The sequence below is a fragment of the Abrus precatorius genome, unplaced genomic scaffold (assembly GCF_003935025.1).
Source record: "Abrus precatorius isolate BTA unplaced genomic scaffold, Abrus_2018 Scaffold2, whole genome shotgun sequence".
Taxonomy (NCBI): domain Eukaryota; kingdom Viridiplantae; phylum Streptophyta; class Magnoliopsida; order Fabales; family Fabaceae; genus Abrus; species Abrus precatorius.
In genome coordinates, this window is record NW_020874362.1 from 7,156,017 (window position 1) to 7,176,840 (window position 20,824).

The 20,824-nt window shown below is 31.5% G+C and overlaps 1 protein-coding gene and 2 non-coding genes across 7 annotated transcripts; all 3 read left to right on the forward strand.

Moving 5' to 3' along the window:
• The first annotated feature begins 1,266 nt into the window (after window positions 1–1,266).
• LOC113860287 lies at window positions 1,267–1,373 on the forward strand. Its single transcript, XR_003503741.1, has one exon. It is a non-coding gene; the product is annotated as a small nucleolar RNA R71 (small nucleolar RNA).
• Window positions 1,374–8,126: 6,753 nt separating this feature from the next.
• LOC113857987 (multisite-specific tRNA:(cytosine-C(5))-methyltransferase trm4b) lies at window positions 8,127–12,820 on the forward strand. Of its 5 annotated transcripts, none has more exons than XM_027490357.1 (9): window positions 8,127–8,403; window positions 8,490–8,634; window positions 9,031–9,121; window positions 9,390–9,587; window positions 9,714–9,943; window positions 10,035–10,166; window positions 10,980–11,047; window positions 11,147–11,208; window positions 12,024–12,820. In XM_027490357.1, exons 1-9 carry the CDS (start codon window positions 8,291–8,293, stop codon window positions 12,155–12,157), a joined length of 1,173 nt encoding a protein of 390 aa, XP_027346158.1. In that variant the 5' UTR covers window positions 8,127–8,290; the 3' UTR covers window positions 12,158–12,820. The 5 variants fall into 5 exon arrangements, with proteins under 5 accessions (XP_027346158.1, XP_027346160.1, XP_027346159.1 ...); XM_027490359.1 differs by having other exon boundaries at window positions 8,141–8,403; window positions 11,147–11,204; window positions 12,024–12,605; XM_027490358.1 differs by having other exon boundaries at window positions 8,141–8,403; window positions 9,390–9,560; window positions 12,024–12,605.
• Window positions 12,821–17,911: 5,091 nt separating this feature from the next.
• Window positions 17,912–18,018, forward strand: LOC113860357. The gene has a single exon (XR_003503810.1). It is a non-coding gene; the product is annotated as a small nucleolar RNA R71 (small nucleolar RNA).
• The last annotated feature ends 2,806 nt before the right edge of the window (window positions 18,019–20,824 follow it).

Genomic DNA, 20,824 nt, shown 5'->3' on the forward strand with positions numbered 1-20,824 from the left:
ATTAATCTTTGAGGTTGCTTAATCTTAGGGATAGAGATTGGAGCCCATTAAGATGCTTAATTTTAATTGGGATGTTAAAGTTAATTTTCACTTGTTAGATTAACTTAATTCAAGGGAAAGAAAGGGGATTATTGAATCATTTGAAAGAATAAGGATAGAACTCATTGATTGACTAGGGATTACTCATTTTAATTGATTGAATTTCATTAATTCACATTTCGTTCTTGATTTAAATCTAGAAGTTAACAAAAATTCCCCCAATTTTACTTGCTTTAAAATCCATGTTTACACTTGTTCGATGTATGTTCCCAACCAAAAATTTCCTGGAGACAACCTAGGATAACACCTTAGTATTGCATTCATTTCTTGCATATTTGATGAGGATTAACGACAATCTTTTGCATGACGAGTAGCTAAATTCATTTCATCAGTATTCCTGACTATATGTAAATAACATGGTGTCTTATATACATATATGTATCTAGTTACCTTTCTGTAAAATGTATAAGTTAAATTAATTACTATGTTTATCCAGGTTATTCTATATTTGATTTTCTTTTATTTTTGTTTTTATAATGTCTCACTCCTTTATACATCCGATAATTTACTACTAAACCAATATGAAATGAATAAGTGGAATAAACAAAATTTTTATTAATATAATGCAACTACTGCATTTAGTAATTATGACTTAAGCATAAACTAAATACAGTAGGGTGTTACATGGTCCAACTTGGACTCAAGCTCTGTCATCCTCTTATCAGAGTAATGCACATACTGCACCATTTGTTCTTAAAACTAAGCTTTTTTCCCTTTTACTCTTACTCCTTGATTTTGCATATGGGAAGGGTAATAAACACTTGAATTTTGACTTCTAAAGTCATTCCCCAAGAGTTAGGAGGAATATTTTGCCACGCCAAGTTGTGATTACCCATAAAATTTGTCTCTTCTTGCTTAAATTTTGGGCTTGCAGAAGCTCTTGCAGGTTAGTCTTAAGCCTTCATTAAAGATTTTAGTTGCTTTGCAAGAGCTGCCATTGGGTTCATTAGTGGGCTGCTGCTCTCTGCTTGGTAGACTGGAGCGGTCTCTTTCCTCTTGATATTGTAAGAGTTATCAGTGTGCCACCAGAAGCTAGCAGATGTCATCTCATCTATTAACTTGTATGCATCATTTGGATCTTTTCTTATGAGGGACCCGACATTGATTATAGCCCTGGTGGTGATTGATAAGCCACTATAAAAGATCTGCACTTGTCTCCACGTCAAAAAATCGTGATGAGGACATCTCTTCAAAAGCTCTCCAAATCGCTCTCATGCCTCGAACAAGGATTCTGCTTCATATTATTGGAAGCAACATATCTCCGTCATGAGTTTTGAGGACCTTGAGAATTATTGAGTGAGGTCCTCCCAAGTTATGATGGAATTGGCTGGGAGTGAGGCAAACCAAACATTCACCTTTTTAGATACCGAGAAGGGAAAAAGACAGAGTCAAATAGCATCGTTGGAGACTCCTTTATATTTGATGGTATTAGTTAATCGTATGAACTTTGTCAGATGAAGATTAGGATCTTCGTTGGGCATGCCTCCAAACTAGATGGAGTTTTGTACCATAGTTATCAATGCTGACTTCAGCTCAAAATTGTTGGCCTCCACATTAGGGGCCACGATGCTTCTAGGAGCGCCTCTAGCAGTGGATGTCATGTAATTTTGAATTGATCTCCTTACATTTGCCATTCTTTGCTCTCTCACTTCTTTTCTTTGTCTACGCGATGTTTTCTCAATCTCCAGATCAAATAAACAAATTGTAGAGCACTTAGAATGAGTGAGAATATACTAAAAAAATTATAAAATAAAAAACTAAAATAAAATAAAATAAAAACTAAAATTCTTCAAATAAAAAATTGAAAAATAAACAAAACAACATTAAAATTAAGCAAAATACAAATTGTTTCGAGATTTTCTTAATATTAAAAAAGCAATCCCCAGCAACGACACCAAAAACTTGTTCAGAGGGCAAGTGTACTCATCGAGAAGTAATAAAAAGTTCTTAAATTAAGTTCATGAAATAGCATCCCACAAAGATTGATTTTTAATTTCTAAGAATTTTTTAGTTTAATTGTTTGAGTTTCAAAGATATGAGATTAATTAAAACAAGAATTTATAAAATCAATTCTAAAAACTAGAATAAAGAACACAATGCACGTCTTGGTTGAACTTATCGGAGAGGAACCTAGGACATATGAGTTTACTCATTCAATCTTTTATGTTATTCTTCTGTTTAACTCTAAATTTGATTTCCTTGTGATTACCAATCATTCATACAAATACTATTAATACTCAATGGTCATGCAATATTAATATTCTTTTCTTTAAATTAACATCTTCAATGGTCATGCAAGACATCAATTTAAGAAAGCATAAAGCAACTATGAACTTGTTAATTTAATAACAATTGGAAGAGAAAGATTAGTTTGGTAAGCCTAATCCTTTGTCTCGCTTTATCTTATAGATCCATTAATTAATTGAGGTACGGTTGTCTGATGATATAATTAATTAAGATTAAAAAAGAAGTGCAATAAGATAAAATCTAATCACAGAACGGAAATTAAATTTAGATTCAAACGTCAAAACCCTATAAATTTATGAACAATAGTTCCCATAGCTCTAGATATGAACTTTGTTACTCATGTTAAAGGGAAGAACTAAAACAATCATAAATAAAGGCATAATCAAAAGAAATAGCAAACTAGAGTGTGAGATGAGTTCCCGGTCTTCAAGTACAATCGCTCAAAGCTCTAAGTTCTGCTAAGAGTATGTCAAAGATCTCATGCAAGAGAGATGAGATGAGAGGTGTATCGAAAAGGCAAAGACAAGATATAAAAAAAAAATAAGGTATCTCTTTTATAGGATTTGAAAACCCTAAAAGCTCTTTATAATTGGGCTTCCTGCATATGAGCAGACTGTGCATGGGCTTGAAGCACCTCGTGCTTGTTGAAAGGGTCTGAGCGTGTTGACTGCTGTGAAGCTCTAATCTTCTATCAATTTAAGCCCAAAATCCACTTGTGGCCTTTTCATATTAAACTACACAATTAACATATAAATCAGTGTAAAATCCAAATAAAATAAAGATCAAATATGAATATATGGGCTATAAAAGAGGGCCTAAATACAGACTTATCACTACCTCTATCAAAATATAAATTGAATTATGTAGTGCTAGGTTGAATTGACCTAGGTCATCCTCTTGCGAACGTTGGGTACGAGATTATACATCAAACATGACATGAGCATTTAGTTTAGGAAATAAAAATGGGGGTTTTGTTGTTTATAAGTTCAAAAGCATTCAAGCAAGAGAATTAAGTTGAGGTAATCAATTAACAAAATATGTTAACCTCTAGTGCATCCATATTGGTTCAATCATAAATCCTCAAAGAATTAATAACTCATTCTTTTCTCGAAGTACGTTAATTAGAACAAGCGTCAATTAATTTTAAATTCTCATGCAAGATTAAGCAAGTCACATGTGTTCTAATCCTTGGTCCTTAGAATTAAGTAAACTTAGGACCCAACCCAGAATTAAGCAAACTGAGTTTCCCTTATTAAGAAAGAAATTTAGATTGATTAAGCAACAACCACTATTTAATTCCTAACTCGATTCTCACGAAATTAGGAAAAGTGAAATTCAATGGAAAAAAAATTTGTATTAGCAATCAAATCAAGATTTCAAGAACCATTATGAACTTACTAGGGATTAATAAACAAAAATTAGCCTTCCATAGGAATGAGGTTCAACATTACAAGAGATGATGTTCAACAAAACCAGAGAAATTCAAGATAAATGGAAGAAAAGAAAGATGAAGTAAGAAAGAAACCCTAATTTGAACCCTTGGCAGTTACCCAAGATCCTGACCTAAGCCTTTGCAAAGTGTGTGAAATGAAAGTACAATAAAATGGCAAAAAGCTTCCTATCCTAAAAGTGAAAAATTTATTTACAGTAAAGATAACATTTCCTAGAGTGATTACTTTGACTATTAATAGTGTTTACGCGCAACTCTATACACTTTTTCTTCTTCATAGTGTTCACTTTCACAAAAGTGATTACGCGCAGTGCGTGTAACTACTATGATTAGCGAAAGTAAATACGTGCAGCTTTGTTGGATAAACAAGCTACGCGTAATCACTATTTTTAGTGAAAGTGATTATGCACAACTTCTCTTCTTGAAATACTCTTTGTAGTGTTTAGTATCACTGTTGGAGGTAATTACTTTCACTTGACTCTTGGGGGCAGCTTGCTGTAGTGATTACTTTGGGTGCTAAAAATAATTACTTTCACTCAATTTTCTCTCAAGAGCTTAAGTCCCCTGAATTTTGTCCAAAAATTTCTGTACAATTATTTTAGTGAGTAAAATTGTAAAATTGCAAAAGATAATTACAAAATTAAAGTAAATTGAACCAAAAACAAGAAAGTTGGAATAAATGGCATAATTGAAATTTTTATGGTATTTATATTTTCTAACTTCATTTTTCCATTAAAAATCTATAAAAAAGAAAAATAAAATATTAACAAAATGTGAATTCATCAATAAAATTAGAATGTTTTTAGTAATATAGGAAAATATCATGCTATTTGTCTTAATAATTATTGATATAATTTTAAATGAATGGACAATCAAAATTGATTATCCATTATCTATGAAATAAGTAATTTAGATCAATTTTAAAAATTTATATTTAATATTTTTAAGAATTTAAAATTTATTTAAAATAATTTTAATATTTAAATTTATTATTAAATTATCTTTTATGTTTTCATTTTAGTCTCTTTTCAAAAGATAACATTTGAAGAAAAATTTATATTTTTATATAATTTTATTTTGTATTTTTTTTATTGCTTCCATTCTACTTGTCCATTAACATGTAGGTTTAAAGTCCTTCATTCCTTGCTTGAATGTCACTTTGTAGTTTTGATTTGTGAGTGAAAATCTTATTATATGAAACTTGAGAAAGAGATTGATTGATTAAACTTTCACTTGTTGACTTTTACTTTTATTTTGTTCGCTTCTTTTTTATTTGGTCCAATAAATTTATACGTTTTTGCATAAGTCATTGGTTGTTTTGATTTACCTATTCTAACATACCAGTACTTAAGTTTGATGTTAGTGATATAAAATAAAATTAAATGAAAGAAGAATGCTACTAGTAATTGAAAACAAAAAAGTTGCATCACTCAAAAACTGAAAGTGATATATATGTTCATTTAACTTAAAGTCATTATAATTCCTACATGAAAAGCTTTATGTTTTCATGTCATCAAACATCCCTTGTAACAATGTGACTAATTAAAATTGGATAAATGATATAGAATAAATCATGTGAAGAAATATGAATAGGAATAGACATCTTGATAGAGTTAAACTATGAAACGCATCATCATACTTAAAATAAATATGATATATTTGTTTATAAAGATCTTTCATATCTTGTATTCAATAGAATAAAAAGACAAATAGACCTAACATGTCATATGAAGTTTAGCCTATGCAATGTCAAAAAAATACTAATTTAATTAAGTTTTTGCTCCTTTTAATATTCATATTTTTATTTAATTTTTTAATTTATTTTTTTCAAATAAATTTTCTGTTTTTTATTTTGAATAATTTTTTCTATTTGATCCTTTTAAATATTATGATTTTTTATTTAACCTTTAATTTCAAAGGGATAAAATGAAAAATTCATGCTACTATGAAGATTAAATGGAAAACTTGCAATATTTGGGATGATTAAATCACATTTTAAAATATTTAAAGAGATTAAAGTGAAAATAAATTTTGTAAAAGAATTATTCAATAAGAATATATATTTTGAAAGACTCATTTAAAATTATTAATCATATATATAATTTACGAATACTAGTTTTTAAATTAAAATAATTTTAAGAGTATTTTAAATTAAAATGCTTTTAAAAGTGTTATGAAATGGAGACATTCTTAAAGAATAGTTTTTTTTTTTTATCACGTCAAGTGATTTTTTTATATTATACACTATTTTTAATTTAAATTTTAGAATATGCATAGTTTATTTTTAATTTTTAAAATATAATAACATATTTATTATCAATAATTATAATTTAAAAATATATAAATTTATTTAATATAAAAATAATCATACAATATATTTAAATTATTTATTAAAATATTATTTTAATTTAATAATATTCATGTAGTACACAAAAAGTTACTAATTAAATAATAAATTAATGAATTTTTGAGTGATCATAATTTAACTTGGCTAAATATATTCTGGTCTTTGTCATTACATTTATCTTACATTTTATAGTCTTTGAGATTTTAAATTTTTTATTAACTTTTAATTTTCTAAAATGAAATTCATTTTACATTTTTTTAAACCTAAAATAATGAAAAAAATAAAGTAAATAAATTTTTATAAAATTGAAAACTAACAAAAAAAATTTTAAGTGCATTCGTGTTGATGATTTTGATAGGCTCTTATGTGGACCAATAAGTTATGTCTACAATGAGTTATGGATTAGATGATACATTATGAGTTAGCAATATTTTATCATTGGACAGAAGTATAAAATAATTAATGGCTTAGATTTACTACAATTATCAAATGATATTAATGCTTGTTATTTGATACTTGAGATAATTTCAAAATTGAAATATATTGCTATTACCCAAGGAATGTCATTTCCTTTGTCAAATAATTAAGCAAGTTGAAGTGCAATCAAAAGGAAATTATACTTTCAAAACATGAGTATTGTAGTTTAGTTTAGAAAGTGATAGACATAATTTCATTTGTCATTCCTATAAATATAGGAAAAAAAATATCAACTTTTATCCTTCAATTTGCATGCACCCATCAATTTAGTTCATACGATTTTTAAAATATCATATTAATCCTTAATATTAACTATTATCAATCATATTAATCTTTATTATTAACTTTAAAAATAGGTAATGAAGGGACGAGTTAATACATTAAATAACACATATGTCTATATCTAAGAGGTCAAAACAATGTCATACTGTTTATCCTTTTCAATTGGGATTTTTTACTGCAAAACACCATTTTTCATCTTTAAACACTTAACAATGTTGATCTACAATACACAATTGTATTGTGGAACTATTCTGACCCATTATCCCCTCCACTTTCCTTGCATTGAACATTTAAAGCTCCATCCTCTTCTTCAACTCTTCACACTCTTTGCAAATCTTCTCTTTCTCTACCTCCTTTGCCTCCAATTGCTTTTTGTGAATGAAATTCATGTAGCTATTGAGAGTGTATTAGTATAGAACGTTGTGGTATTTCGAATAGGAAGAGAGGTGGAGGCAGAATTTAGACATCCAAACTAGTCGATGGATGAGGGCGTAGAATGAAGGCCATTGGTGAGAGATAATAGGACTTCGATGAGAGAGAAAGAAAATTGAAGATTTGGTGAAGGAGAGAACATTTATTTGAAAAAATTGAGGAATTGTGGGAGCATAGGAAGGAGTTTATGGTGTAGACAACCAATTACTAGAACTAACAATTTTTGTTGAGGTTGAAGGTGGAGCCATTGATGTGAAAAAGAGAATGAATAATGTTTATAGTGAGTTAGACACTATAACATCTTGTGAAAGAGACGATAAAAGATTTAACGTCATTTTATTCTTTTAGGTATAGACTATTTAATATGTCTAACTCATCACTCTACTTTTTAATATTACTCAACAACAAAGATTAATATGATTCATAATAATTATTGTTAAATATTAATACAATTTTTAAAAATTTTAAAATTTATATTGATAAGGGCATACTAATATTATTGATGATAATTAGCATTAAGGACTAATATAATATTTTAAAAATATTAAGAATTAATTATTTAGCACACAAATTGAAGGGAGAAACGTGTACATTTACTTGTAAATATAAAGCTTAAAGAGCTTGCGATGCTTATTTAGATAACCTCCAACATAGTGATAGAAAGGTTTCAAATTTCAAATTAAAATATCAGTTAACTATAATAATTAGGTAAAATCTAAAAAGATTAATGAACAAATAAATATTTAATAAATCTTAAAATATAAAATTATCAGAGGAAGTACAGGCACCTTAGAATTTATCAAATCTTTAAAACCTAAAACTAAAATGCACGAGCCATGGAATTTTTAAGGACTAACATGAAACTCACCCAAGTAATTGATTGTTGACGACGACCCAAAGAGCAAGACGAATAAGCATTTACTCTCTTCCCACGGCCGAAGCTGATTGAGGAATTAATGGAATACGCTGCAAAGGTGCCACTTCCAGAAGCTTTCCTTCACTTCTTAGAGGCCAACGGGCTCGATCCATCCATTTATACTTCAATTGATTCTACCCCACGATACATTCGGTAATCCCTATTTTCACTCTTTCTCTACCCTTCGCCTCCTTTGCTTCTCGCTTCTGAATTTGGTACATTTTTTTCGATGTGGAAAGGTTGAAACCCGGTTGCGAAACTTGTATTGAAGAGGTTGAAGCAGAGGTTAAATGCAAGCTTCAAAAATTGGAATGGTTACCGGGGTTTTACTCTCTTCCTGCTCATGTTCAAATTGCTGGCTCCAGGGCATACCGAGAAGGAAAGGTGAGTGAGAAAGGACTCTTAGCGAAGTAGTTCGGTTCAGTTTCGATAAATTTGGGTTATTTTGATGTCAAAATGTATGATTTGAGAACCAAATTGGTGTAATAATCTTTCGGGTAAAATACACGTTGGGGCTACTCGTGGAATTCCGACTTAGTCCCTGGACGTTAAAAACTTTAAGTTTTTGTCCTTGTAACCAAAACATAACGAAACACTTGCATAGGAACCAACACCTACGTTATTTAGGTATTGATATTAATTCGTAAATGAGTGTCAAATAAAGGAGCAAGATTTGTATTTTAACCTTTCCGAAGGTGAATGCCATTTTATTTGTGTTTTGCAGTGCAGCTTATTTAAAACTTAGCTTTCTTCTTTTTATGTTTGGTTGGGTTGTATCAGATATATGGAATTGATGCATCTTCTGGAGCTGCTGTTATTGCTTTGAACATATCACCAGGAGATCATGTCCTGGACCTTTGTGCGGCTCCTGGTAGATATTTCTTTGCTTGCCAAATTAGGCTTATATGCTCTGTCCTTTTATTGTTTATAACTATTGTTAAAAGAATAACCGTTTTTGAGATTAATATTTCTTTGTTTTGGGAAGATTTATAAAATTGTTAAGTTTTAATGACGATTTTACGAATATTTTTTGTCCAGGATGTTGTTTTTAGTTGAAAGAGCAATTTTTTATATAATTTTCTATTTGCTGAAGTAACAATTTGTCAACTGTAATGGTAATTGTTCAGTTTTTTTTTCAGGTGCTAAGCTTTGTATGATACTAGACCTTCTTGGCGATTCAGGCTCTGTAACTGGAGTAGATGTTGCAAGGCATCGTTTGGCAGCATGTAGAACAATGCTGCAGAAATATACACTTGGTGATCGGTGCCGGCTTTTTGTTGCCGATGGAACAACATTTTCAGTTATTCCTTGCGGATTCCATTCTTACCATAAATCATGTAATTGAAGTTTAACTTGTTAAAGAGATGGTCAATTCTGGAATGCAATACTGCAAATTTAATATTACATTATAAATTGCTATTGCTTATTTTTGAAATGTGTTCATTCTATCAAGTATCAAACAGGTGAGTCTGGATTTGAAGAAAGAGGGGATGTGTTCAAGGAGTGGACATCTAGAAGACCATGGAAAGAGAGGAAGAGGGCAAAAAAGAGTGTTACTACACAGTTTGTGTCTAGATCTCAGCCTCCTGAACTCATATATTATGGACAACATTCTGGAGTTGTTGGTCTTACGAAAGGAGAATTGTACAGGACTCTATCTGACAATGAGATTGCAAACCATGGCTATGACAAAGTAACTTACTACATTCTTTTAAACTTATCTTGCACGGTTCTTTGCTTTCTTCTACCCTGAAAATTTGATTATCTATTGGGATTTGATGCAGGTCCTTGTGGATGCAGAGTGCACTCATGATGGTTCAGTTAAACATATTCAAAAGTTTGAACATTGGGGCTGGGGAACTCTTCAACATCGTCTACTAGATGCTGAGAGGACTGATAACTTACATGTTCTTCAGGTAAGTGACTCATTATACCCTTGATTCATTAATATGTATCCTCTATTATTGTAGAAAATTTAACGGGAATTATCATCTTCAGTTCTTTCCTCTCTCACACACATTCTGGCACATAACCCCATCCAAGAAGAATTAGCACAAATTGGTGATTGATGAGATAGTGCAGGATTATTGAGTGTGTTGGTGGTGCCAAATTCTGAAATTTGTATGCTTTTCCTCCTTTTGCACAGAGTGTTTTGCCTAAAACAAGTTTGAAAATTTAAGTGCTTAAGTGAGCAATCATGAAGGCACATGTATAACTAATAGGTTGACATCTTGAAGATACCTTTGGGTGGTTAAGATGATGAAACAAGACAACTCCCTGTGCATTACCTTTAGACCTCCTCAAAAAAATAGGGAATTGGAGATGATAAGGAATATTTACTCATGGGTCACTAATTGAGTATGACGGAAGACTTCATTTCAAAGCTACTTGTTAGATTTTAGTATGTTATGCAGGAAGCATTGTATGGCCTGGACTAAATGATCTTCAGTCATTAATAAAAGCATCATGATAAGAGTTTTTGGATTTTAAACCTGTACTTGCAAATATGACAAATCTCATTTTATGCAACGGGGATTTCAGTTTCATGTTTACCTAGTTAAATGTTTTGCCTTATTTATACGCAAAAGAGAAATGAAACATGAGATTTCTTAACAAGATACTGGAGATTGTTCTCCTATTGCCATTTTCAGCATAATTTGTGCATGCTTGCTAGTAGTCTGCAATATCACTTTAACGCATATACCTTTTGTGTCTGCTTCTGGCTACAGTTGAATCTTCTCAACAATGGTTTCAGACTACTAAAAGTTGGAGGATCACTCATCTACAGCACTTGCAGGTACTATTTACTTTATTTGGTTCTTTTTATTGCAGTCAAAACAAAGACACCCTATCATTTTTGTCATGTCATTTTTTCTAACAAACACCTTGTTATTAGCTTAACTGTTGCTCAGAATGAAGATGTAGTGGAACAGTTCTTGAAGGAAAATGGAACTGCTGGTAGGATCTTCCTGATTCAATTTATTTCCAGTGCAAAAATTATGTCTGAATTGTCGACTATGTCTTTTTGACCATGTTTATAATTGATTATCCATTCAGGAATATGATTAGCCGTTTTACAGTGCTTGTTTCCTATCAAATGTTTTGTGCTTCTCTTGTAGAAATTCCCCATTCTTAGATGCTTATTACCTCTATCCTCAAACCTTTTAACCTTGTTCTTTTTGGAGACGAAAAAGCTCAAGCTGAATGGGAAATTGTCACATATTACTAAATTTTCAACTTTGTCTGGTTGACCTACAATGACATCTTGCACTTTCTTTCTTATTTTGGTGGACGCCATTAACTTGCGAAAGTTTGTGATGTAGCCCGGTAACAGACTAATACTATTTAACTTAAGATGTGTTTGGTTTGTGAAAATGTTTTCTCTTTTAATTTTTTGTATTAATTATTACAAAATTGTCACCTTGTTTCTACTTATTACTTGTTTCAAAAAATCAGCACAAGAAATGATGAAAACAATGGAATATTGTCTTTATTATTTCTTATACAAATCTTAAAAATGAGGGAAAAAAAAAGAAAAGAAAACTATGTAGCATTTTTGTAATTATTAGTGAAAATTGGAAGTGGAAGCCAAAAGCGTATCCACCAGCACCAGCCAGATGCATTGTTAACTTGTATAACATAGTTTTTAGTAGTGATACTCCTTGGATCATATATACATGGTATTTGCTTCATGCCAATTGAGTTAACATGACGTACATGTCCTACTGATGTTTGTTCCTCTTATATTTTACAACTTTTATTTCAATCTACAGAGTTGATGGAGATAGATGCTGCTAGAAATTGGCCTTGCAAAGGTGGTCTTATACAAAAAACATGCCGGTTTGACGCCTTAACATCACAAACTAGTGGACTCTTCGTGGCAAAGTTCACAAAACTTGTTATTTGATCTTCTCTTCTTAGAGAAAGTATTATTTTCAAATGCCGGATAGTTTTTTATATACTTCGAACACATTAGAAAGTTTCATAAAATAGATAATTCTTTCATCATCATCATCATTATGCAGCCAATTGGCTTGAATTTAACTTGATAGTTCGAAAGTTAAACTGTTAGTTGAAGATTTGACTTGAGTCTGTGGAGTAAAAGTCTCATTCCTGGCAGCAGATCACCCTCTTCTTAATGTTTATTATAAGTTCAATGTTGACTGAAGGTCTCTGGGTAATCTTCGGAGGTCAGGATTGTTGGTTTTGTAAGGAATGACGTGGGAAAATGGCTGGTCGGTGTTTTTTTATTTTTTATTTTTATTTGTCTCGAATCTTCAAGCTGAATTTCTGGCTCTCTTGAATGGTTTTTTCAAGCTTGCATGGGAATGAGGAATTAGGGAGATTATTTGCCTTGCGCCATCAAGTAGGTTTAGAATCGGAGTCCACTCGGCACGTTTATATGCTTGTATTGTCAATAACATAAAAGGGCTCCTTCATTGCCTTGGAGTAGAAGTTAAGCATTGATTGCTAAGAATAAGAGACATTGATTTAGTTTTTGTCGTGTAAAACAGTTAAGAATGTGTTTACTGTGAAATTTTTTTAGCAAAAAAAAAAAATACAGTGAAATATTAAAAAGTAGAAAAAAAGAAAAAGAACAATTGTAATGAAATATTAAAAAGTAAATAAAAAATATTAAGAAATAATTACAATGAAATAAACTTTAATTAAAAGAAATTATAACTTTAATTGAGACAATGTATTTGTTGATATCTTTTTAATAGGATATAACTTGTATGTAGTACTAATGACAATTTTTGAGATATAAAGTGTAAGTGTTCAACATATGAAGAGGTTCTTATCCTAATATCTAAAGATTTATTTGCATTTTGTCACATTAATTTACAAATACAAAATAAATGTTTCTAATATGTTGAATGTTCGGAGGGCAAGTGTACCTATTGAGAAGTAATAAAAAGTGCTTAAATTAAGTTTTTGAAATATTTTTTCACAATAATTGTTTTTTAATTACTAAGAATTTCTTAATTCAATTGTTTAAACTTCAAAGACACGAAATTAATTAAAAACAAGAATTTATAAAATCAATTATAAAACTAAGAGTAATGAATACAATGCACGTCGTGGTTAAACTTATCGGAGAGGAACCTAGAGCATATGATTTTTCTCATTCAATCCTTTATGTTATTTCTCTATTTAACTCTAAATTCGATTTCCTTGTGATTACCAATAATTCATACGAATACTATTAATACTCAATGGTCATGGAATATTAATATTCTTTTCTCTAAATTAACATCCCCAATGGTCATGCAAGACATTAATTTAAGAAAGCTTTAGGAGCCTAAGAACTTGTTAATTGAATAACGATTAGAAGAGAAAGATTGATTTGGTCCACCTAATCCTTTGTTTCGTTTTACCCTATAGATCTATTAATTAACCGAGGTATAGTCGCCTAACGATATAATTAATTAGGATTAAGAAAGAAGCGCGATAGGATAAAATCTAACCACAAAATGGAAATCAAATTTAGATTCAAACATCAAAATTTCATAAATTCATGAACAACAGTTCTCATAGCCCTAGCTATGGACTTAATTACTCATGCTAAAGAAAAGAACTAAAACAATCATAAACAAAGCCATAATCAAAAGAAATAGCAAACTAGAGTGTGAGATGTGTTTCTGGTCTTCAAGTACGATCGCTTGAAGCTCCAAGTGTCGCCAAGCATGTGCCAAGGACCCGTGCAAGCTAAAGTCAAGATGTAAAAACGGTTCCCTTACGATGCTTGAGATCTTCACTTTTATAAGATTTGAAAACCCTAAAACCTTTTCATAATTGGGCTTTCCACAGATAAGCACGACCGTGCATGGGCTCGAAGCACCCTCGTGCTTATTGAATGAGTCTGGCATGCTAACTGCTGCGAAACTCTAATCTTTCATCAATTTGGACCCAGAATGCACCCAAAATCCACTTGCGACCTCTTTATACCAAACTGCACAATTTATATATAAATTAGTGTAAAATTCAAATAAAATAAAGGTCAAATATCAATATATGGGCTGTAAAAGAGAGCCTAATTACAGACTTATCAACTCTCCCATACTTATCTGTTTGCTTGTCCTCAAGCAAAGTGCTGGTTAAGAGTAACATCATAACTTAAAACATAATACCACACAAGGAACCCGAGATGGGGAGATAAAGAGAGCAACAAGAGTAATATTACTGAGCATAAGCAATCAAAAGGATTCTCAATTAGAATTTATTTCCATACTTTTCACTAAAACATCAAACTGAGGTACTCTACTCTCCTCTCTCACTAAGAGACAAAATAAGATATCACTCATTTCTCCTAAAGAAGAGTGTACTACCATAGGCTTGACTATGAACCGACTCTCCACTAAATAAATTAAATGCAAATAAAAATCACGAGGTCTTTTTCAGGTTATAATGTGGCTAAGGGGTTATAATAATTTGAGGTGAGATAAATGAAAGAAAGAGGATATACAAAGGGGTAATAAATTATAAAAATTATAAACATCCCCTAAGTTTACAAATGAAGCTCTTAGAGTAATTTTTATATTTTTGTATATGAATAGTATCTTTACTCCTCTCTCCTTTCAATCATATATAACCCTTTTTTTTTCTTTTCTTTTCTTTTCTTTTTTTTCTATTTTTTCCATTTTCTTTTTCATAATTTCTCTCTTTCTTTTTGCATATGAGAGATATAGAGGAGAATTAATCAAACAATTCAACAACTCAATTGCTCCATTCATAAACTCAAGGTCATCAAAATATTTTATAAATTTAATGTAAGGGACCAAGAAAATCAATAAAGTTCAAAGTGGGCAACTAGTTGTATTTCAAACATGCTGAAGGCCAAGAATAAAAATCCTATTATGCTTCAATTATATTAAAAACATGCAATTAAAAAGAGAAGTCTTAAGTCAGTTTCAAGTCAGGTTCTAGAGCACAAATCTTAAGGAGATAATCACACAAAACAATAAGGAAAGGGGTACAATTAATTAAATTAAGATAAAAATTCCTTTTAAGGCTCAAAACTCACATCTGTAGGTTAAAATTTAATGTAGAGCATAAAAGTAAGAAACTTAGCTAATTATTAGTTTCCAAATAAAAGTATAATGCCAATAATAATCACTCAACATGCTCTTTTATCTAGAAAAATTGGGTTCCATAAGGGAAAAAGTTTTAAATTATCATAAAAAATAGCATAGGCACTTTACTCAATAACATGGAATAACAATCATATAATTAGGAACTACTCCCACATACTTAAAGCAAAATATTGTCCTCAATGTTTAAAAACAATTAACTTAAAAGCATGCAAATAGGGCAATTGAATAAAAAGGAAAGAGGTTCCCTGATAATTCTTGGCGTGACGGCTTTGGGTGAGGGAGCACGGTCATGCTGAAATCTTGAACACGCCCATGCTGATGATGTAAAGCTTTCTCTCATAGCTATGACTGAATGCACGGCTGTGTATGGGATAAACACGGGCGTGCTTCCAAATCAAAGCTCAAAAGTGTGGGAATAATCAACTCTGTTTTTGCAATCTTTCAATATGCTTATTCTTTATTCTAAAAATAAAATAATAATAACAAAATTAAAATAAACAAAAAGAAATAAAATTTAAATAAAATAAAAAGACACAGGTTGCTTCCTAGGAGCGCTTGTTTAACGTCACGAGCCTGACGTTTCTATTAAATCATAGTGGGAAGAAGGTATGAGTCTCAGAGGTGACTCCCTTGATATGCAATTGTCTCTCCAGCATCTTTGTCTCTCTAACACCTATTACATCAGAAAAATTATTCATAAGATGAGGATTAGAATAAAGAGAAGAAAATTTAAACTTCGAATTAGAAGGCTTATTAATGGATGGCGTAAGCTTTTGTCTTTTCTTCTTCTTATATTGCTTCCTCCTTGACCTTCTTCTTGTGGTTCCATGCTTCACATAAATTGGAGGAGGAGAAGCAACATCCATAGTGCTCACAAAGTGACAAGACTCTTGGCTAGAAGGGTATTTGAAAGAATTGAAAACTTGAAATACAACTTCCTCATCATCTAGCCTCAGTGTGAGCTTCCTTTCTTGTACGTCTATGATGGCCCTAGCAGTGGCCAAGAACAGTCTCCCTAGTATGATGGGGACATCATCATCTTCCTCTATGTCAAGTACCACAAAGTCAGCAGGAAATATAAACTCCCCAACTTTTACCAGTACGTTCTCCATTATGCCTTTGGGGTATATGATCGACCTATCTGCCAGCTGAAGTGACATGAAAGTCGGCTTAGGTTTATGCATTCCAAGCTTCCTGAAAACAGAATAAGGCATAAGATTAATACTTTCTCCTAAATCACATAAAGCCTTATCAATATGAGTTTTTCCAATTGTGCAAGGAATAGTAAAACTCCCTGGGTCCTTAAGCTTAGGTGGAAGCTTTTGAAGGACTATAGCTGAGCACTTCTAGGTGAGCTTCATAGTTTCATGTGCTTTCAACTTTCTTTTATTGGTCAAAATCTCCTCTAAAAATTTAGCATATTTGGACATTTTGGAGATAGCATCAATGAAAGGCATATTGATGTGCACTTTGCCCAATAAGTCTAAGAACTTATGGAACTCTTCATCATAAGGAGGGTGACCTTGCAGCCGCTGTGGGAAAGGTATCTTAGGCTCATAGGGCCTTGGTTGAACAAGAGACTCTTCCTTCTTTTCCTTTTCAACTCACTTGAAGCACAGTCTTGCTCAAAGTGATGCACGGCCGTGCTTTGATCACTGTCATGGGCGTGCTTGTATAAGCACTGTCGTGCTTCTATTGTAGTAGGGGCGTGCTTATCAGTAAGCACAGGCGTACATGTAAAATAAGCATGAGCGTGCTTCTCAACAAACATAGGCATGCATGTGCCTCTGTTCTGCGATTCTTGTAATTTCTTTCCATTTCTAAGGGTGATGGCATTGCATTGCTTCCTTGAATTAGGTTCTGGCTGAGATGGCAGTGTTTCGATCACTCTTTGACTCAGGAGGTTCGTAATTTGCTCCAATTGTGCACTCATCTTAGAAGAGTTGGCTTGTATTTCAGATTTAACCTCTGCAAACCTCTTATCAGTTCTCTCAATATATTGGTCCAACTTGGATTCAAGCTCTGACATCCTTTTATCAAAGTAATGCACATATTGCATCATCTGTTTTTGAAAGTTGGACTGAGATCAAGGGGCTTCTTTTCTTTCAGGTCTTGCTCCCTGACTTTGCATATGAGGAGGGCGATAAACACTTGAATTTTGACTTTCAAAGTCATTCTCCCAAGAGTTAGGAGGATTACTCCTCCACTTTGAACTGTAATTGCCCATGAAATTTGCCTCCTCTTGCTTAGATTATGGGCTTGTAGGAGCTCTTACAGGTTGGTCTTGAGCCTTCATTAAAGATTATAGTTGCTTTGCAAGAGTTGACATTTGGTTCATTAGTGGGCTACTGCTCTCTACTTGGTAGACTGGAGCGGTCTCTTTCCTCTTGATGTCGTAAGAGTCAGCAGTGTGCTACTGAAAGCTAGAAGATGTCATCTCATCTATTAGTTTGTATGCATCATTTGGATCTTTTCTTATGAGGGACCCTCCTGCTGCGGCATCAATTGTAGCCCTGGTAGTGATTGACAGGCCACTGTAAAAGATTTGTACCTGCCTCCAAGTTGAAAAATCATGATGAGGACATTTCCTCAACAGCTCTCCATATCGCTCTCATGCCTCGAATAAGGATTCTAATTCATGTTGTTGGAAGCAACATATCTCCGTCATAAGCTTAGAGGACCTTGATAGAGGAAAGTACTTTCCCAACATATCTGCCATTCTTTGCTCTCTCACTTCTTTTCTTTGTCTACGCGTTGTTCTCTCAATCTCTGGATCAAATAAACAAGTTGTAGAACACTTAGAACGAGTGAGCATACATTAAAAGAAATTGTGAAATAAAAAAAATACGAAAATTATAAAAAAAAAATTTAACAATAAACAAAACAAAATAAAATAAAACAAATATTGTTTAAATCAATTAAATTTGAGATTTTCTTAATATTGAAAAAGCAATCCCTGGCAACGGCGCCAAAAACTTGTTTGGAGGGCAAGTGTACCCATCGAGAAGTAATAAAGTATTCTTAAATTAAGTTCTCGAAATATCGTCCCACAAAGATTGATTTTCAATTACTAAGAATTTCTTAATTCAATTGTTTAAGCTTCAAAGATACGAAATTAATTAAAAATAATAATTTATAAAATCAATTATAAAACTAAGAGTAAGGAATACAATGCAAGTCGTGGTTAAACTTATTGGAGAGGAACATAGGGCATATGAGTTTTCTCATTCAATCTTTTATGTTATTTCTCTATTTAACTCTAAATTCATTTTTCTTGTGATTACCGGTCATTCATACGAATACTATCAATACCCAATGGTCATGCAATATTAATATTCTTTTCTCTGAATTAACATCCCCAATGGTCATGCAAGACATTAATTTAAGAAAGCTTTAGGAGCCTACAAACTTGGTAATTTAATAACGATTAGAAGAGAAAGATTAGTTTGGTCCACCTAATCCTTTGTCTCATTTTACCCTATAGATCTATTAATTAACCAAGATACGGTCGCCTGACGATATAATTAATTAGGATTAAGAAAGAAGCACAATAGGATAAAATCTAACCACAAAACGGAAATCAAATTTAGATTCAAACATCAAAATTTCATAAATTCATGAACAATAGTTCTCATAATCCTAGCTATGGACTTAGTTACTCATGCTAAAGAAAAGAACTAAAACAATCATAAATAAAGCCATAATCAAAAGAAATAGTAAACTAGAGTGTGAGATGTGTTCCTGATCTTCAAGTACGATCGCTTGAAGCTCCAAGTGTCACCAAGCATGTGCCAAGGATCCCGTGCAAGAAAGACGAGATCAGATGTGTATCCGAAAGCTAAAGTCAAGATGTAAAAACGGTTCCCTTACGATGCTTGAGATCTTCCCTTTTATAGGATTTGAAAACCCTAAAAATTCTACATAATTGGGCTTTCCGCAGATGAGCACGGTCGTGCAAGGCCCTAAGCACGACTGTGCATGGGCTCGAAGCACCCTCGTGCTTATTGAATGGGTCTGGGCATGCTGACTGCTGCAAAGCACTAATCTTCCATTAATTTGGGCCCAGAATGCACCCAAAATCCGCTTGCGACCTCTTTATACCAAACTGCACAATTAATATATAAATTAGTGTAAAACTCAAATAAAATAAAGGTCAAATATGAATATATGGGCTGTAAAAGAGGGCCTAATTATAGACTTATCATTGAACCTAAATAGCATTTACACACAGAGCATTTTTTTTTTTTACATTTTTTTATCATCTTTAGAACCTTTGAATTTAGATACTTCCCGTATAGAAATTGCTTGAACTACAATTGTCAATGATAGTAACTCATTTTGATGACACCTTACAAAACTTCTTTGACAAATTTAATAATTCATTTCAATATCTTGCAACTTTAGAATGAGCTTGATTCTAATGTTTTGTTGACGAACTTTCAACCTACAAGAGTTATCCATATCAATTTGGGCAAAAAAATATGTTGAAATGTCATCCTATTTTTTTTTACTGAAAAATCAATTTTTACTTTGTCATACTCTATACAAAAAATTTGTCAAAATTTATACTTTGATTTAAAATTAAGGCGTTTCTAGCCATATTATGATGGTAAATTCATATAAAAATTACTATGAAAATCACGTATGATTTTTCAAAAGAAATGATAAACCTCGATCATTATAAATTAATTTTTTTGACCAAAAAATACAGCATAAGATGAACCTTAAACAATGTAAAATCTATTTTGACCAATCTTTATAATATTTCTTTTTATCCTTTTCTCGAGCAAAAATAAAGCCTTCATATTTGAAAAATTATTATTTTGTCCAAACAACTTGATAACAAAATGATGATTTATTGTAATAACTGAATGTTAGAGTTTATTTTAAATATAAAATAATGTCATTTTAAGATATTTACTAGTAGTTTATTTTCACCCAATATTATTAAGATTATTATGCACTAATCTTTTTTAATTTTTCTCAATTTCTCTTTGAAAACATAACAAAAAGTAATGAAGGAATATAATTTAGCTATTGAAAAAGGAAAAAGCAAAAAAAGACATACGCACATGTATAGTTTTTGTGAGAATGTAGGCACAATAGATGAAGCCACAGGTGGATTCGTCATCCATCCTTCAATTGGCAAAGCTAACATAACGAGTGACTTTTGTACAATGCAATAAACGACACGAAATCAAATATTACTCCAAAGTTTATTTGTCTTGGTTTGTAACATTGGTTGACAATAATTTGAGGGGTGTGTATGAATTTGGATTTTCAAAAAATTAATCTAGATGAATTTAAAATTCAATTATATACATTGAATTTTGAACCAATCTATTTTAATTTTTTTAAAATTAGTTTAAATTTAGTTTTAAAATTTAGATTTAATTTAAAAATAATTTTAAATATGGTAACAATATCCTATAAATATTTTTTATATTGTTATTAAATTATTATATTAAAAAATATTTAAA